This window comes from Narcine bancroftii, chromosome 5 (assembly GCF_036971445.1).
Source record: "Narcine bancroftii isolate sNarBan1 chromosome 5, sNarBan1.hap1, whole genome shotgun sequence".
Lineage (NCBI taxonomy): Eukaryota > Metazoa > Chordata > Chondrichthyes > Torpediniformes > Narcinidae > Narcine > Narcine bancroftii.
Genome location: NC_091473.1, coordinates 231,923,359 through 231,943,832, shown reverse-complemented (window position 1 = coordinate 231,943,832; position 20,474 = coordinate 231,923,359). Strand labels below are relative to the sequence as shown.

The window sequence follows — 20,474 nt, the reverse complement described above, 5'->3', positions numbered from 1 at the left end:
CAGGTTCCACTGTAAACTCAATGTAATATACTGTTGCCTTCTTTAGGCAGGTGCCACTGTAAACTCAATGTAATATACTGTTGCCTCCTTTAGACAGGTGTCACTGTAAACTCAATGTAATATACTGTTGCCTCCTTTAGACAGGTGTCACTGTAAACTCAATGTAATATACTGTTGCCTCCTTTAGACAGGTGTCACTGTAAACTCAATGTAATATACTGTTGCCTCCTTTAGACATGTTTCACTGTAAACTCTAAGTAATATACTGTTGCCTCCTTTAGACAGGTGTCACTGTAAACTCAATGTAATATACTGTTGCCTTCTTTAGGCAGGTGCCACTGTAAACTCAATGTAATATACTGTTGCCTCCTTTAGACAGTTTTCACTGTAAACTCTAAGTAATATACTGTTGCCTCCTTTGGACAGGTGTCACTGTAAACTCAATGTAATATACTGTTGCCTCCTTTAGACAGGTTTCACTGTAAACTCTAAGTAATATACTGTTGCCTCCTTTAGACAGGTGTCACTGTAAACTCAATGTAATATACTGTTGCCTTCTTTAGGCAGGTGCCACTGTAAACTCAATGTAATATACTGTTGCATCCTTTAGACAGGTTTCACTGTAAACTCAATGTAATATACTGTTGCCTCCTTTAGACAGGTGTCACTGTAAACTCAATGTAATATACAGTTGCCTCCTTTAGACAGGTGCCACTGTAAACTCAATGTAATATACTGTTTCCTCCTTTAGACAGGTGTCACTGTAAACTCAATGTAATATACTGTTTCCTCCTTTAGACAGGTGTCACTGTAAACTCAATGTAAAATACAGTTGCCTCTTTAGACAGGTGTCACTGTAAACTCAATGTAATATTCTGTTGCCTCCTTTAGACAGGTTTCACTGTAAACTCTAAGTAATATACTGTTGCCTCCTTTAGGCAGGTGCCACTGTAAACTCAATGGCACCTGCCTAAAGGAGGCAACAGTATATTACTTAGAGTTTACAGTGAAACCTGTCTAAAGGAGGCAACAGTATATTGAATTGAGTTTACACTAACACCTGTCTAAAGGAGGCAACAGTATATTACATTGAGTTTACTGTGGCACCTGTCTAAAGGAGGCAACAGTATATTACATTGAGTTAACAGTGGTACCTGACTAAAGGAGGCAACAGTATATTACATTGAGTTCACAGTTAATATACTGTTTCCTCCTTTAGACAGGTGTCACTGTAAACTCTATGTAATATATTGTGGCCTCCTTTAGACTGGTGCCACTGTAAACTCTATGTAATATATTGTGGCCTCCTTTAGACAGGTGTCACTGTAAACTCAATGTAATATACTGTTGCCTCCTTTAGACAGGTGCCACTGTAAACTCTAAGTAATATACTGTTGCCTCCTTTAGACAGGTTTCACTGTAAACTCTAAGTTAAATACTGTTGCCTCCTTTAGGCAGGTTCCACTGTAAACTCAATGTAATATACTGTTGCCTCCTTTAGACAGGTGTCACTGTAAACTCAATGTAATATACTGTTGCCTCCTTTAGACAGGTGTCACTGTAAACTCAATGTAATATACTGTTGCCTCCTTTAGACATGTTTCACTGTAAACTCTAAGTAATATACTGTTGCCTCCTTTAGACAGGTGTCACTGTAAACTCAATGTAATATACTGTTGCCTTCTTTAGGCAGGTGCCACTGTAAACTCAATGTAATATACTGTTGCCTCCTTTAGACAGGTGTCAATTTAAACTCAATGTAATATTCTATTGCCTCCTTTAGACAGGTGTCACTGTAAACTCAATGTAATATACTGTTGCCTCCTTTAGACAGGTTTCACTGTAAACTCTAAGTAATATACTGTTGCCTCCTTTAGACTGGTGTCACTGTAAACTCAATGTAATATACTGTTGCCTCCTTTAGACAGGTGTCACTGTAAACTCAATGTAATATACTGTTGCCTCCTTTAGACAGGTTTCACTTTAAACTCTAAGTAATATACTGTTGCCTCCTTTAGACAGGTGTCACTGTAAACTCAATGTAATATACTGTTGCCTCCTTTAGACAGGTTTCACTGTAAACTCAATGTAATATACTGTTGCCTCCTTTAGACAGGTTTCACTGTAAACTCTAAGTAATATACTGTTGCCTCCTTTAGACAGGTGTCACTGTAAACTCAATGTAATATACTGTTGCCTCCTTTATACAGGTTTCACTGTAAACTCAATGTAATATACTGTTGCCTCCTTTAGACAGTTTTCACTGTAAACTCTAAGTAATATACTGTTGCCTCCTTTAGACAGGTGCCACTGTAAACTCAATGTAATATACTGTTGCCCCCTTTAGACAGGTGTCACTGTAAACTCAATGTAATATACTGTTGCCTCCTTTAGACAGGTGTCACTGTAAACTCAATGTAATATACTGTTGCCTCCTTTAGACAGGTGTCACTGTAAACTCAATGTAATATACTGTTTCCTCCTTTAGACAGGTGTCACTGTAAACTCTAAGTAATATACTGTTGCCTCCTTTAGACAGGTGCCACTGTAAACTCAATGTAATATACTGTTGCCTCCTTTAGACAGGTGCCACTGTAAACTCAATGTAATATACTGTTGCCTCCTTTAGACAGGTGTCACTGTAAACTCAATGTAATATACTGTTGCTTCCTTTAGACAGGTGTTACTGTAAACTCAATGTAATATACTGTTGTCTCCTTTAGACATGTTCCACTGAAAACTCAATGTAATATACTGTTGCCTCCTTTGGCCAGGTGTCACTGTAAACTCTATGTAATATACTGTTGCCTCCTATAGACAGGTGTCACTGTTATCTCTAAGTAATATACTGTTGCCTCCTTTAGACAGGTGCCACTGTAAACTCTATGTAATATACTGTTTCCTCCTTTAGTCAGGGGCTACTGTAAACTCAATGTAATATACTGTTGCCTCCTTTAGGCAGGTGCCACTGTAAACTCAATGTAATATACTGTTGCCCCCTTTAGACAGGTGTCACTGTAAACTCAATGTAATATACTGTTGCCTCCTTTAGACAGGTTTCACTGTAAACTCTAAGTAATATACTGTTGCCTCCTTTAGACAGGTGCCACTGTAAACTCAATGTAATATACTGTTTCCTCCTTTAGACAGGTGTCTCTGTAAACTCAATGTAATATACTGTTGCTTCCTTTAGACAGGTGTCACTGTAAACTCAATGTAATATACTGTTGCCTCCTTTAGACATGTTCCACTGAAAACTTAATGTAATATACTGTTGCCTCCTTTAGACAGGTGTCACTGTTATCTCTAAGTAATATACTGTGGCCTCCTTTAGACAGGTGTTACTGTAAACTCAATGTAATATACTGTTGCCTCCTTTAGTCAGGGGCTACTGTAAACTCAATGTAATATACTGTTGCCTCCTTTAGACAGGTGTCACTGTAAACTCAATGTAATATACTGTTGCCTCCTTTAGACAGGTGCCACTGTAAACTCAATGTAATATACTGTTTCCTCCTTTAGTCAGGGGCTACTGTAAACTCAATGTAATGTACTGTTGCCTCCTTTAGACAGGTGCCACTCTATACTCAATGTACTATACTGCTGCCTCCTTTAGCTTGAGATGCTTGACATCCTTATACTCCACTAGCAATTCTTTTTTCCTGTTTTGTACTCTCAGTTTAATTACACAATTGTTTCTGTTAATTTTATAGAACCTTCCGAATGAATCATGTGGTGATTTCTTCTTCTCATCCCTCTCAAAAGTTCATTTTAAATTCGCCCTTCAATTTAAGATAAATTAATTGCTGTTTTGTCTGAATGTTATTTGATTTGATTTTGAAGTGAGTATCCAAAGAGTTTGTTCACAACTGTGAGTCTCTGTTACCCGGTCTTATGTTTCTTTCTCGAACAGAACTGACTGCCTTGTCTTCCCCAGGTTCAATTTGTATCTCTGTTACGTCACAGACGAGCAGCAATAGAAGTTCACCAAGACTGTGTTATTTTTAAAAATAATATATTTATTAATAATTACTATCAATGTAACAACTTAATTAACTTAACCCGAACTATGTGTGAATATGCCTATGTGTGTGTGTGTATATATATAATATATATATATATATATATATATATATATTTGTGTGTGTGTGTAATACTCAAACCATTACAGCTTTGGCACAATTTTGGAAAGTCAATTCAAAGTTCATTCTTAGAAACATTGTGTTGGAACTCAGACTTTTAAACTGATGTACAGAAGAAATAATAAAGGAGGTGGCGGATAGACTGTGATCAGTCTGCCAAAAAAGTGATAAATCCTTGTTGAGTGTTTCCAGAGAAACTTCCTTTCATATGTATGATTGTCACCACTCCCCTCCTCCTTGCCTATGAGAAATGAAATGTGTGATTTCCACAACGCTTCCAAAACCCAGGCATGGTCATGATCCAAAAGCAGGAACCCTCCTGCATCCTTTACCCAGATATGGGTTAATCAAAATGACCATTGCCATGGTTCAATAATAATTCCCCTGACAAAGAGAATCATCAGAAGTGTCCATTTCACACCAAGTCACCCCAACTTTGTGTTGCAGGTCTCTGGTTGCTCGTTAATCAATCCTGCTCTCCGTCTGTGAGCTGTGAAATCTGTGACTGTTTTAACCCCCAAAGTAACCCTCACAAAAAATCAAGAGCTTCTAATAGTATCAAAAAATATCAGAATGTTTATGATTTATGACTGTTCAATTTATCAGTGCCATTGTGCATGAGTGGAGTTGGCTAAATACCAGTAAAGAATTTTTTTTTGTTCTGATTGTCCAACTGAAATAGCATTCACACTTGGACTAAAATTAAAAAGAATTATCAATTTTGCATGGGCAAAATAGGCTGAACTTCAATTCATGTTTTCATGATGTGAGTTATACCAAGTTTTGTTACCATTCTATATTAAATGAAAGTGATGCAGCATTAGAAAAATATTTGATAACACTATGTGAATTCAGTCAGTCTTTAGATCCCTCAATAGTACGAATATGTATCTTTCTTTCTTCTTTCTTTGGCTTGGCTTCGCGGACGAAGATTTATGGAGGGGGTAAAAAGTCCACGTCAGCTGCAGGCTCGTTTGTGGCTGACAAGTCCGATGCGGGACAGGCAGACACGATTGCAGCGGTTGCAGGGGAAAATTGGTTGGTTGGGGTTGGGTGTTGGGTTTTTCCTCCTTTGCCTTTTGTCAGTGAGGTGGGCTCTGCGGTCTTCTTCAAAGGAGGTTGCTGCCCGCCAAACTGTGAGGCGCCAAGATGCACGGTTGGAGGCGATATCAGCCCACTGGCGGTGGTCAATGTGGCAGGCACCAAGAGATTTCTTTAGGCAGTCCTTGTACCTTTTCTTTGGTGCACCTCTGTCATGGTGGCCAGTGGAGAGCTCGCCATATAACACGATCTTGGGAAGGCGATGGTCCTCCATTCTGGAGACGTGACCCATCCAGCGCAGCTGGATCTTCAGCAGCGTGGACTCGATGCTGTCGACCTCTGCCATCTCGAGTACTTTGACGTTAGGGATGTAAGCGCTCCAATGGATGTTGAGGATGGAGCGGAGACAATGCTGGTGGAAGCGTTCTAGGAGCCGTAGGTGGTGCCGGTAGAGGACCCATGATTCGGAGCCGAACAGGAGTGTGGGTATGACGACGGCTCTGTATACGCTTATCTTTGTGAGGTTTTTCAGTTGGTTGTTTTTCCAGACTCTTTTGTGTAGTCTTCCAAAGGCGCTATTTGCCTTGGCGAGTCTGTTGTCTATCTCATTGTCGATCCCTGCATCTGATGAAATGGTGCAGCCGAGATAGGTAAACTGGTTGACCGTTTTGAGTTTTGTGTGCCCGATGGAGATGTGGGGGGGCTGGTAGTCATGGTGGGGAGCTGGCTGATGGAGGACCTCAGTTTTCTTCAGGCTGACTTCCAGGCCAAACATTTTGGCAGTTTCCGCAAAGCAGGACGTCAAGCGCTGAAGAGCTGGCTCTGAATGGGCAACTAAAGCGGCATCGTCTGCAAAGAGTAGTTCACGGACAAGTTTCTCTTGTGTCTTGGTGTGAATAACTGTGTGAAACACATTTTGGGTTAAAAACAACATGACCTGTATCTACTAAAGGCAGCAAGTGGGGGTTGAGCATGGAGTTGATATAATGTACATTAGGACAATGTGTCAAAGCTACAAGTTGAAGCTCTCTGGTCCGGCATCCTTGATTGGGTAATTCCAGTTGTCTAGCATGTTTTTGTGAATCTGTGATACATTTGTATACTAATTAACTCATTCTAAATAAAGATGAGTAATTGCAACTCCACTCTAACAATATTTCTGTGTAAAAATATCTAAGATTTAATATTAACTATTTTCTGTACTAATCTGAATGTTGTTTAATTTGTGCAACCTTTACGATCTCAGTCAACAGCGTTTCCAATATGAACAATTCTTGGAATGCTTTTGTAATCCAGGGTGGGGAAAGGGGGGTACGGGTGAACATAAAGAAAAAACAGTTTGCTTGCTCAGAAGAAGATGATTAAGGGATCATTTTTGCAGTCGGCATTTTCTGTAGTCAGGTGAGAGTTTTAACATGCACTGTGCTTTCAACAATTTGACACAATTCCAGACAAAAGTCTTCTTAAATTTGTTTTTTTGTATGGCAAATCATAATCAGTTTAAACTAACATGAGACCCAAGGTTTTGAATTGTTCATTGTATTCAAAAGTGTTATATTTCATTCGAAGGCTAGATTTTGTCTTGGATTCAGCACCCAGAGGGTCATTTGTCCCAAGCTCCAACAAACACAGAATAGTTTGCATGACAATTATGATGGAAAGTCTCCATTGTTTTTGGCTCAGAACAAACTTAAATAATATACAATCTACCAGAGGAATTCAGTGTGCCAAGCAGCATCGGTGGGAGAAAATGAGGTCGGAGACTCAGCTCTCTCGGGTCACCAAAAGGTTCCAGTCCAAAACATTGATCATTCTTTTTCTTTCACTGATTCTTGACCCACTGAGTTCCTCCAGGACATTGTGGATCACTCCTGATGCCAGCATCTGCAGGCTCCTCTGTGCCTCAAATTTTCACAACAAATACTTGATCTTCAATTCAGAAGTCTTGGAATTTGTTCTGTGTGGTGACTTTTAAGCAGACTTGGTTTCTTAGATTCAGAATGTTTCCTTTTTGTTCCAACTTTAAAGGATGAGGAATAGTTTGACAGTTTGTCACTTTTCTGATTTAACTGAACTTCCTTCTTTTCACTGACAAAAGCAGTCACTCTAGTGGAAGTGTTCTGGATTGAACAATTGGCATCACTTCTGTTGAAATGCATCTAATTTGATCCTGAATACCGGTTGTTACACAGTCACTGTTTCTTTTATTTATTAAGCAAATGCATGCTGCATTTAAAATGATGCGAAGTGACTTTTAAAACATATGCCAGCAAGCAATATCAACAGTACATAACTTGAAATACTCTATTGCGTTTCCATTATTTGCATCATTTCCTCATGAGCCAAGTGAATAATGATTTCTGTGTATATGGCTTCCCTGCATTTACAGATATGGAACAAGTTTACAGCAGGAAGACACAAAGGACTGGCTCCACACACGTCCTATTGGTGGCTCTATGGACTCAGATAGCCAATTACTTTCTTCACCCTCTGCTGCCCCATTGTCAAATTTAGGTTCGTATATGTTTCTTTTTCAGTAGTTTTTATATAATTTTATATAATAAAATACATAAGGGAGTGATACATGAAATTAATACAAACTGTTATAGAGCAGACAAGCACAATATGTCAGAGAAAAAAAAAATTCTTGTGCTACAATATTATTCATAGGTAAATTGAAAAAAAATAAGAGAAAAAAAAACAATATAATTAACCTATCTAAATCCCAAACCATTCCTAAGTTGTATGGCAATATAGAAAAAAAACTGCCAAAAGAAATGCATAATCACAATGAATCTGATTAAGATTCCAATGAGAGACTGAAAATCATTTTAAAAAGAACCCCAAAGATTGGGAAAGTTTAAATTTGAGCCACTTATGGAACATCTTATTTTCTCCAAGGTTAAATATATCATTATATCATATAACCATTGATTATGAGTGGGCAGGACAGCATCTTTTCATCTGATCAAAATAACTCATCTTGCAATAAGAGACATTGAAATGGAGAAAATTTCACTAACTTCTGTTCAACCATCCCCAAAAAGGCCACCAAACACCCTCTGTCAACCATCCGAAAGAAGACCACCAGCAGATCTGGTGCTAGGTTAACATCAATAATTATTGATAAAGTATTATATACCTCTTCCCAATACCTGGCAAAGATCGAACAAGACCAAATCATATGAATTAATGATTAACCGTTATTCTTACATCTATCACAGAAAGAGCTAATGTATATGTTTCAATAATTATTAAGTTACAAACAAAATTTGTACACCAGGTTTTCCATTTTGCCTTTATCTGTTTAATTTTGCTGAATTTTTTTTGTTCAGGAGCTGTTAAGTATGGAATTATTAACATTACAAATGTTATTCTTTGGAAGGTATAGAGAAAAGCATACACTCAATGTTTTGTCGAATAATTTAAAATGAGTTCATATATTGTAAAAAAAATGCTAAATAAAGTAGTCAGATCTGTTGACTATTTGAGGAATGTAGATAGTTTGTGAAAAAGTTTTCCCTGATCAAATGAATATATAAATGCTATTCTTAATCACTTTGTGTTCATGCATGCACACTTTTAATTGCTTAGAATGAATTGAATCAAAAGTGCACACAAAATTACATATTTATGTAAACTTTAGCAATCCATTCTTCACTTGGAGTTGTCCACATACTTATAAACAATGTTTGTCTGCTGCAAACATTGTTTAATTTATTTATCCACTTTATTTTCCACAGAATGTAAAATCAAGAGGAATTTCAAATCAAATAGATTTGTCACTGTTAGCTTGTCAATTAACGTGTAACTTTGGGCAGATTTTCATATTTCAGTGACCAAATGCATAAATGATTTCTGGTCTTCATCTAAAGTTCAGGTGAATATTGTAGACAAAAGAAGCTGGAATCTGGTAACCCAGGGCATCTGTGAGCCTCTACACAAGGCCATGGACAGACATGTCAGTGTGGCAATGGGTGTAGAATTGAAGTTGTTGTCTCTTGGGAGGTCCATGCTATTGTCAAGGTCAGAGCTAAGGTGTTCGATGATGCACTCCCCAATCTGCATCCAGTCTTCCCAAACTAGAGGAAGCTGCATCATTTACTTCCAAGCTGAGGCCACTCATAAATTAGAGCAACAACACCTTATATTCTTTCTCGGCAGTCTGCAACCAGATGGCATCAATATCAGCCTCCAATTTCCATTAACACCCTCCTCCTGTCTCTTTCCATCAGTCCTCTGTATCCCTTCCTCCAACACCTTTTCCTTTTGGAGCTAAATTTCCCTCTGCCCTTTCCCCCATCACCTTCTGGCTCTCTTCCCCTCCCATCTATAACCTTCTACCCTACACTCCTCCTCTTTCTTCCCTCCAACCCTGACCAACCATCTAATCTAGATGTCTGCCTTAATTTTCAGCACTCCTGGAGAAGAGCTCAGGACCAAAACGTCATCTGCTTTTTGTTTTCCATGAATGCTATCTGACCTGCTGAGTTTCTCCAGCACTTTTGTGCATAGCACCTGACCCCTGTATATGCAGATGTCTTGTTTACATCCAATGAACAATCTGTCAAGGCAAAAAAAAATTATGAACAGCTCAATATTTTTGTCTTTGTGTGTCTTTTCACATTGGATTACACATACAGATTTGTTTATTTTCATTCTGCAACTTGCAGCTAAGCTGAATATGTGTATTGCTTCATTAACAGCAAGCCCCACAGTGTTGTCTCAGCTCAACAGCCCCACTCCAAAAATGATGCGATCTAATAGCATTCCAACACACGATTCCTCTTTCGATTTGTATGGAAGTTTGCAGATGGGAAGCACAATTTCTTTGGCAGAAAGACCAAAAGGGATGATCCGCTCAGGTTCATTTAGGGATCCTGTAGATGATGGTAAGATTAAATGTTTTCACTTTCAACCTGTGATAAATAAATAAATTTTAAGATAATTGTGGTGGTGGGCTTATCCAGGAATTTATATAGTGTTTTATCAAAGTATATAACTGTAACTGTACTTATTGTTGATTCTGTGTAAAGCTGTCCTCCATTTTAGGCTTTTTGTTGTGTACACTCAAATGTATAAATCCAAAAGGTGTTGCCAATGTAACCCAGGGCAGATAGTTGTGATTTTTTTTCCAAATGGAATTAAAAGCGATGCAGTAATTGGTATACAGTTCAATATTTTAATTGCTATTGTTGCGGTCGTGTACTCACCTTCATCGGGAGCAGTGCTGTCCACTGCTGTTGATGCAAGCGATGCGACGTGCGGTGAATAATAGCGTGTACGTGTGGGTGTGTTAAGCATCAGTGTACGGGTGATGAATCTCAGATGCAGGAGTAGGGGAGTGAGAGTGTCAGGATCGCCCATGTGGCGTTGAGCCAGGAGAAGTTCAAAGGACCAGACGCACCCTTGCCAGTTGGACCATGCATCGCCTGTCTTGCATTATCATATGAGGTCAGGCCGAACCATCAGCTCTCCAGACCATTACGTAGCAGGACAGTTCCAATCAGTTATCTCCTTGCATGGCTTAGTGGCTGAGGTGGGGCGTGGGGGTGGGGAGGGCTGTCGCAGTCGCCTACTTATCTGCATCGAAAGTGGTGGTGGCCGCTGCTGATGTCATAAGCGATGTGACACGCGGGGGTAATAGCCTGCATATGCAACAGTGTGAAGCATCAGTGCATGGTGGTGAATCTCACATGCAGGAGGAGGGGAGTGAGAGTGTAAAGATCAACCATATGGCAGTGAGCCAGTGAGAAGGTCAGAGGAGTTTAGCTGGGTAGTGTTTGGAATGCAATGTTGTGTCTAGTGTAGAATAAAAGAAAGTCGACTTCATGGTGTACTTAAACGAGTGGGTGTATTCTTTATTTGTTTGTAAGCTGTGGTAAATCAGCACTGTTACACTTTTTTGATTGCAATTTCAATATGTAACATTAAGAATCATTGAATCTGTTTCAACCAAGCTTTTACTGAGTTATTAAATATTGTACCAGTTCATAAATACTATGAAAAATCTAATTTTATGTAGGATGTCAGAAATTCCATTCATGATAAAGATTCTATAAATTCTTAAAGTAATATGTTTTGGAAAAAAATATATTTCAGCTTCCACTGAATGCTATGTGTTTTTTAACTATTTCTATAAAAAGAATATAAAGTTATTTATAGCAACAGTTTTTCAATCCCAATTTACACAGTAAACTCTCTTTTCTGATTGGCTATTCAGGTTATTTTCTGAGTTCATTCTTCTGAGATGCCACAGAACTCAGATGGATATTGAAAAAACACACATGCTGGAGAAACTCAGCAGGTCAAACAGTGCCTTTATGTAGCAAAGGTAAAGATACATCATCAATGTTTCCAGCTTGAGCCCTTCATCAAGGTGTGGGGGAACATGAGAGATGTCTGGACGAAAGGGGGGAGGGGGATGGTGAGGGTGGGAGATGATAGGTGGGGGGGGGGAAGGACCACAGGAAGAGGGGCAGGAGTCTAGGCTAGGTGTAGAGAGAAAGGAAGTAGGAACTGAAATGACTAGTTAAAGGTGGGGTGGGGTGGGGGGGGTGGGTGGGAAAGCAAGCTGATTAGTGCAATGCAGTGAACTCAAATGTTCATGCCCTGGGGCTGGAGAGTGCCCAGATGAAAAATGAGGTGTTCTTCCTCCAATCTGCAGGTGGTCAGGGTGGGGTAGTGTGAAAAGCCATGGACAGATATGTGAGCTTGAGAGTGAGACTCCAGAATTGAAACAGTTGGCTACGGAGAGGAGGAGCTGGGCGGTGATCTCCTAATACTGCGACCGGTCTCTCCAATGTAGAGAAGGCAACAGAGGGTGCACCAGATGCAGTAAATGAATTCTTTGGAGGTACAGACGTCACCTGCAAGGTCTGTTTGGGACCTCAGATCATGGTGAGGGAGGAGGTGTGGGTGCAGGTATTACACCTCCTACGACCACAGTGGGCGATGGGTAGAGAGGGATGAGTGCACAAGGGAGTAATGGAGAGAGTGGTCCTTACGGAAATCTGAGAGGGAAAGAGAAAGAAAAATGTGTTTGGTGGTGGGGTCCTGTACCCACACCTCCTCCCTCACCATGGTCCCAGTCCCAAACAGACCTTTCAGGTGAAGCAGCACTTCAGCTGTACCTCCAAAGAACTTGTTTACTGCATCCAATGCACCCTCTGTTACCTTCTCTACATCAGAAAGACCGGTCGCGGATTAGGAGATCACTTCGCCCAGCACCTGCTCTCCATCCGCAACAAAAGTGACCTTCCCGTAGCCAACCATTACAATTCTGAGTCACACTCTCAAGCTCACAAGTCTGTCCATGGCCTTTCACACTACCCCACCCTGACCACCTTCAGATTGGAGGAACACCATCTCATTTTTTCGTTTGGGCACCCTCCGACCCAAGGGCATGAACACGGAGTTCACTAATCAGACATGTGAGCTTGTCCACTAATCAGCTTGCTTTTTCCCCCTCCCACCCCCCCCCCCCCCACCTTTAACTAGTCATTCCAGTTCCTACTTCCTTTCTTCACCTGGGCTAGACTCTCCCCTCTTTTGTCCGGACATCTCTCATGTTCCCCCACACCTTGAAGATGGGCTCAAGCCCAAAGCTTTGCTTGCTACATAAAGGCACTGTTTGCCCTGCTGAGTTTCTCCAGCATTTGTGTGTGTGTGTGTTTTTTAAACTTAATCACAGTATCCTGTGTTTTACCTCAGGTGGATATTGTGGGGGTGCACGTCACATTGTGATAGGGAGTGCGAGGTCTTCATGAGCAGCTTTACTTAAGATCAAAAAGTAGCATTTCTTTGGTGTTGATTGCAAATTCCAAGCCATTACTTTGAAAGTCTTGATCTTGGTGGGCATATCTACCTTTAGGTAACACTTTCACTTAATTTAATGTAACAAAAGAAGGAGGAAAATATGCATTTATTGACTTACTTGACCTTAGGATATCCCAAAACAGTTTAACAATGTGAACATAAATTCCATGTAAAATCTGAAATCTGATATTAAACCTAAATGACTAATAGTAATAATTTGTTATAAATCATAAAAACAATATTTTTAACCAGCTAATAAAATAATTCTTCTGAAATATAAGGTTCAGAATGAAAAGTTTGGCATTGAAAATAACCCAGATTCTGTGTTGATTATTTAAATTCCCATTTTGATGAATATTATGAATTACATATCCCCAGTGAGTAATTCCATTGGTTTTGCAAGCAAAGTGCCTCGTCTCAGCAGAGGACTTTCCATTGTGTCACTAGCGAAGTGCTTAAATCTGATGAACATTAGAGAGTTCATTTTTTTCAGTAAAAATAGAAATATTCCCAGGAACGCCCTGTTTTCATTTAACCAAAAAAAAAAGTGAACTCTTTGGACAGAAACAGATTAATGTTGGTGGACTGAACATGGTGGTTGATATTTAGCCTTGGCTCAATGGGTCAAAGACTCTATTTCTGTTCAGTGACTCGATAGAAGCCATTGTATTTCCTCCATGGTAGAGCACACTGTAATCTGTTATCTAAAGAGACAACAATAAATAGGGACAGAATTTAGGCCAGGGCCTATTTATACTGAATCCCTGTCCAATTCGTGATATGCCGATATCAAAGGAGGGAACACTTTACAGTGCGTTGAGATGACAAAATTAAGTTTTCTTCACTGAATCCCTAAAGAATAGTTGTCAGCTGGCCAAGGTGCAGCATATTCCCCTTACCTTTTTCCCCTTCAAATTTGGGAGGCTGTTTGTTTTTTTGTCCCCCGCTCAGCATTCAACATCTAGGGAGTTCGCTGCAGTAAGGATACTGGCTATCATGGAAAAGGATTTAGAATTGTGCAATGAGAAACAGCCCTTCAGCCCATGAAATAAACTGCAACCATCGAGAACTCACTTACAGTAATCCAACACTAATCGCATAGATAGCCAAATGCAATAGGTTGCTTTGACTCCATCAGCATATTGGCAGGGATACCTCACGTTATTCAAATATCCTTGGCATCAGAAACCCAGAGGTTTAAGCAGCACCCAATGGATAAATTTTGGGGATTTACAGGATCAATGTCATTTGAACAGTGCATTTGGGGGAATGATTTCTATCTCAAAGTAATAAAGTCATGTGTAAAAGGAGCACAAGAGTTAAGCATTTTCCTCAGTTACCCTAATTGCATCTCTGAATTTTTTTGGCCTTGTACGTAAAGTCACATTAAACTCAAAGTTGATCTGATTTTCTTTCACAATCAGATTATCGTTCCTTATTCTACTTCATTATTCATTTTCGGTTTTCTAATAATTTCATTCTTTCGCTGGTTCAATCCAACTGAGGTTATTTCCAGTTGATTCAGTTAATTGTGCATGTTTCCATTTACTTCCTTTTCATAAACTTTTTTTTCTTTTGGGCTTTTATTACAACATACAGACTTCCAATTCCCAGTGGGCAAGTAACCACCTCAAAACTCTGGTCAGATAGCACTGAGATTAGCTACCTTGAGGCCACAATTAACATTTTAGGATGCATTGCTTCTACAAAAGTTTAAAATCGTCTTTCACTTTTTTCCTCCCTTCTGAAATTCTCTAGCATTTTATTAACAACAGATGGAAAAGTCAGTGGTGGTCTTTTCACAGTGTTAAACTTCAAAGCACTCATTAGGAAAGACAAGTTCCTGCTGCCTGAGGCTAAAAATATGCCTTCATTGCTTTACGGCTGTATTGTAAATTGTCTGCAGTGCATAGGGTTTCAGGAACACTGCTTACAGATCTCAAGAGTTGGGACTTTTTGTCAAAATCATTTGATCGCTCTACTTTTCAAAATTTGTTGGCTAATGAGCATACATACAGCCTGATACTATATATACTAAGAAAATATATTTCTTGTCAAATATCCCCAGTGTCCCCATTTTCTTAAGTTGGAAAGTCTCGAGAAATTATCCAGCAGTTGTTATGGGATTGACCTGCACCCAGAGGGCTGTTAGACTTCTTTGCAAATGCTCCTTTGTTTTTCTCTAACTAATGGCAAGCAGGCTCATATTTCTCTTTGTAATCAAGCTTTATGTGCTGTTTCAAAGCTTTCTCTAGGCTTGCCATATGGTTTAGGATAACAAGCCCACTTCTTTATCATTGCTTAAAAGTTGGGTACAGGTTTCACTTTCGTTGTTGTCTTTTTTTTTGTTTGCTTTGTTGTTGTATTTGAGTTAAATTTCAGCATCTGTAGAAACGATTGTATATTGAAAAAAAAAGACCACAGAAGTGAGATTGCAGTTGATCAGGGTGTACATGAATGACAAAGGGTCGGGCTGAAGTGGAACAACCAAGTCACCTGAACTGTCAACTGTTAAGAAAACCCAAAACTACAAGCTTGGCTAGCCATCAGCTTACCCTTGTTCAGTGCAGACCACGAAACCATAAGCAGTAAAAGAGCAGCAAGTACATGTGCAGCACTTTTCAATTTGCTTTTGGGACATTGCAAAGCACTTTACAGCCAGTGAAGTATTTTTGAAGTGTTGGCTCTGTAAAATGTGAAAGTAGCAACTTGCTCCTTACTAAACAAACTTCCATTGCGGCCCTGTGAACAAAGGGTAGAAATCTGTGTCTCATTTTCCTATAATTGTGCGTAATACTTTAGAAAGGTTCAATGAAAGCTTGCGCATTGATGAAGACACCAAAGAAGGAAGTTCCCTTTCCCTTCAAAATATTGTGACAAAATATTTTGCATCTTCTGAAACAGTATTTCAGCAAAACAAATCTGATTGAAGACTGTACATCTGAAAATACAGCGTTATGCTGGAGTGTCAGCCTAATTTCTGTGTTCATTTCTCTTGAGTAGACCCACAAACTTCAAACCTAGAGACAAGAACGCCGGAAGTGACTCATTGCTGATGGTGGTATATCAATCACAAGAAACATATTGTGTCTGAAAGTTGCACACTCATGCTTACTTTAGGCAGCCTATGTCATGGGAAGAGATTACCAGGCAGAGAAATATCTTAAACCTCCTTGAAGACACCCAATATCCCCACAGGCTGTCAACAATTTCTGGCCCATGATTGCTCAAAGTGGAGAAGGAACATTCAAGATGACATTGAGAATCTGGAGTCCAATGATTACATAAGGTGGGGCATTACCTCATCATGTACTCACCTCTGTCCTGTCCCATTTATGGAAGTGTCATTTGCCTCCAAAAAAAACCTACAAAGTAGAAAGAAAATTTCAATAAGGAGCGTTTGACAGCTTTGACCAATATTTGTTGGAATTTAGGCGAATGAGGGGTATAATCTCATTGAAACATTTCCAATATTGAAAGGCATGGACAGAGTAAGTGTAGAAAGGTTATTTCCCATGGTGGGAGAGTCCAGGACAAGAGGGCACAACTTCAGGATTGAAGGATGTCCACTTAAAACAGAGATGCGGAGAAATTTCTGCAGTGAGAGGGTGGTAAATCTGTTGAAGGACAGACGGTTTTGGAGGCAAGATCATTGGGTGTATTTAAGGCAGAGATTGAAAGGTTCTTGTTTAGCCACGATAAAACAAGTTTATGGGAAGAAGGCCGGCCAAGCAATGGGGCTGAGTGGGAAAATGAATCAGCTCATGATTTTATGGCAGAGCCGACTCGATGGGCTGAATGGCCTATTTCTGCTCCTATGTCTTATGGTCTTAAGTCATCCCCTTTCTTACAAAGAAAAGCAGCAGCAAAAGGTATACAGGGTTTCTTTTCTTTCCCCTCAGTAAAATAAATGTGATTTTTTAAAAATGAAATTATGTATAATGAATCCTTTTGATGTTGCTATAAGATAAATACAAAATTGAGTTTGAATTTTGGTGACAGTGTATGCTATTTATTACAAATTTTGCTTAAGTTGATGCTTTCTTTGTCTGTGTACGTCAAAACCTGTTGGAAGTCAACTGTGAACTGACTCAATTGAAGCCAGCCTGAAAGTGTTAAATTATTCTGCTCAAATTTTATTACTGTATTTGTTGAGGTTAGAAGGGTTACATTTTGGGCTCCTTTATGCAATAGCAAATTGGGAAGCTACTGATTTCACTTTGTGAACAAAATCTAGCTCAGTGGAAAATATTCAAAACAGCTTGGTTCAAACATAGATCAACAGAATGAGTGGTAGAAATTAATAACGTGTTAATGGAATTTTAGAAAACTGATTTTTTTATAGCTTTTTTGATAGTTGGCTATTTCCACAGCAGTAAAAATCTATCATACTGTGCTGGGGGGGGATAAAAAAGTCCAAAAGTAAGTTGGACCAGATTTTAACTAAGATTTTAAGCAGCATTTCCTTCTCCTTGTCAAGTGAATGTAAGAGATCTGGAATAAGCATTTGCATGATTTTAGAACTCCTTTGTATTATTCAGGGAAGTGTAGTGTTTCATCTGAGGCCTTCCAATAACATCAAAAACGTCCACGCCTGAAATTCCTGGGCACGCTAAAGATTGTGCTAGAAAGGAGTCAATACAATTGATTATTGCCATTTGGGTCTCAAAGTGCCAAGCAAAAATATGCAACTCTCTGTCACTCTCCAGAGGCTGGAAACAGGAGACTGCATGAATGCACCTTTGTGCATGTGACCAAATTATGGTGGGAGAGTAGTAAGAGCTAGAATCATCTCTGGGAAATCTGGAAGAAAGGAACTGTTACCTCAGGATAAGATGGACATTCTATATATGGATCTGGAAGAGGACTGGGATTCAGATCCAGGTGAGGATGATGGTCGCTTGGGAACAGGTTGAAGATTGATGAACATTTGGGAGAGTATTACAGGGAGGTGAAATGTGTATACCGATAAGAACATATGTTACAGGTTTGCAGGTCATTGCAGCAGTGGTAAGGTCCCACTGAACCAGGTCTACTCAATCCACAGAGAGCTTTTCCCTGACAAATGTCCAAGATGAGCAAGACATACTGTTTGGCAGCATGTGCCCTGACACGGAAACCAGGAATTAATTTATCAGAAGATGTTTCTATTTTGAAAATGTAACCATTTCATTTAATATATTACAGTAATGATCAGATAATTACTTTAATTTGATCAACTGTTTTGCAGTTCACGGCTCTGTACTTTCACTTGCCTCCACCACATCATCAGTGCATTCCATGGTAAGTCTTGCTCTAATCTTTATAAAACCTGAGGATTATATTTTAGTAGTAGGTTTAAATTTCAGGCTTTATAGATATTTTTTTTTTTTTTTAATTTTTTTATTTTTCACACCATAAATCACATTAGCCATGATATACACTATTTCTTTTTCACACATATACAGTGACTTTTTCTCCCCCCCCCTCCTCCCAAGCCACCCCCCCACCCCCACCCCCTCTCATCCATTTTAGGTATACAATCTAGGTTGCATTAAGCCAGTCAGACAATGTTGTCATTCAACAAAATTACACCAGAAATTCTACTGATTCCATTCTTTTCTTTCCTTCTCCTTCCATCAACTTAGGTAATGTTTGTCCCCGGTAGGTTTTCGCTATTGTATTTAATGTAAGGCTCCTATACTTGTTCGAATATTTCAATATTATTTCTTAACCTATATGTTATTTTTTCTAATGGAATACATTTATTCATTTAAATTTAGTAGTTTCTTCCTTTTTAATTTGGTTATGTATTCCATTAATATTTAAAGACATATAGTTCAGCGTAGCCCTTTTATATTTTGTTTATCTTCTCTTTCCGTTTTTCCATCATTACCTTTCCTCCTTTTCCATTTCTGTTTTCTTATTTTCAACTCTTTATAAGACAACATTTCTACAACATCCAACATTTTCCTTATTCTCCTATTTCTATCTTATTTATCCCCAATCTCCCCTTCACCTCCTGAGTTGTCCTTTATCCCTTGTCGGACAACCACATCTCCCCTCTCCATTTGGATTTGCGAATCCACTCGCAAGCGTCAACTGATTTTGCAGTGACCGCTATTTCCCCCCACCCCGCCTCCCCCAGAAAAGATTTCACTTTTCATATGTCACAAAGGTCACTCTTTTAATTCCCTCCTTATTCTCTCTATTCCATTACCTTCCCTTATTAATTCTTGTCTATACTATCTATATTTTCCTCTAAGTACAGATACATTCATGTATGCTCATTGTCTCTATTCACTCTTATACCTCTTTACCCGCATACATATCAATCGTGATCATTTTTACTCTCATTACCCGTCTTCATCCCTCAGTCTATTTTTGTCTTTACCCACATCCATATCAATCGTGATCATTTTAACTCTCATTACCCGTCTTCCTCCCTCAGTCTATTTTTGTAATTGTTCTGCAAATTTTCGTGCTTCTTCTGGATCCGAGAATAGTCTGTTTTGTTGTCCTGGAATAAATATTTTCAATACCGCTGGATGCTTTAGTATAAATTTATACCCTTTCTTCCATAAAATCGCCTTTGCTGTATTGAACTCTTTTCTCTTCTTTAGGAGTTCAAAACTTATATCTGGATAAATGAAGATTTTTTGCCCTTTATACTCCAGTGGTTTGTTGCCCTCTCTTACTTTTTCCATTGTCTTCTCCAGTACCTTTTCTCTTGTAGTATATCTTAGGAATTTTACTACAATAGATCTTGGTTTTTGTTGTGGTTGTGGTTTAGAGGCCAATACTCTATGTGCCCTTTCTATTTCCATTTCTTGCTGTAGTTCTGGACATCCTAGGGTCTTAGGGATCCACTCTTTTATAAACTCCCTCATATATTTGCCTTCTTCATCTTCCTTAAGGCCCACTATCTTTATGTTATTTCTTCTGTTATGGTTTTCCATTGTATCTATTTTTTGAGCTAGTAGTTCTTGTGTCTCTTTAGTTTTTTTATTAGATTTCTCCAATTTCTTTTTTAAGTCTTCTACCTCCATTTCTGCTGCTACTGCCCGCTCTTCCATCTTGTCCATTTTCTTTCCCATTTCTGTTAAGGTCATCTCCATTTTATTTATTTTCTCTTCTGTGTTGTTTATTCTTTTTCTTAAATCCTTAAATTCCTGTGTTTGCCATTCTTTAAATGACTCCATGTATCCTTTAATAAGAGCAAGTATATCCTTTACCTTGCCTTTCTTTTCTTCTTCTATTTCCCTGTACTCTTCCTCTTCCTCTTCTTCTTCCTCTGGGTTGACCATCTGTTGTTTCTTTGGTGCCCTTTCCTCCTCTTCTTTCTTGTTTCTATTGTCTTCTGTGGTCTCTTCTTGCTGCAGGTGTTCTGCAGCTGTCGTTGCCGGCAGTGGAGGTCGACTCCCCAGCTGGTCCCCCCTCCCGTCGGTGTGTTTTTTTTCATTCGCATCGCGCATGCGCGAAGTATCGCGCATG

At 39.1% G+C, this 20,474-nt stretch overlaps 1 protein-coding gene across 7 annotated transcripts in view; it reads left to right on the top strand.

Moving 5' to 3' along the window:
• The window catches only part of LOC138765026 (neuron navigator 1-like), a 674,255-nt gene that overhangs the window by 580,543 nt on the left and 73,238 nt on the right, over positions 1-20,474 (top strand). For all 7 annotated transcript variants that reach the window (XM_069941668.1, XM_069941670.1, XM_069941669.1 and 4 more), the window contains 3 exons: positions 7,573-7,697; positions 9,890-10,075; positions 18,232-18,284. In XM_069941668.1, coding sequence (XP_069797769.1) covers positions 7,573-7,697; positions 9,890-10,075; positions 18,232-18,284 — 364 coding nt within the window. The remainder of the gene's footprint in view (positions 1-7,572; positions 7,698-9,889; positions 10,076-18,231; positions 18,285-20,474) is intronic.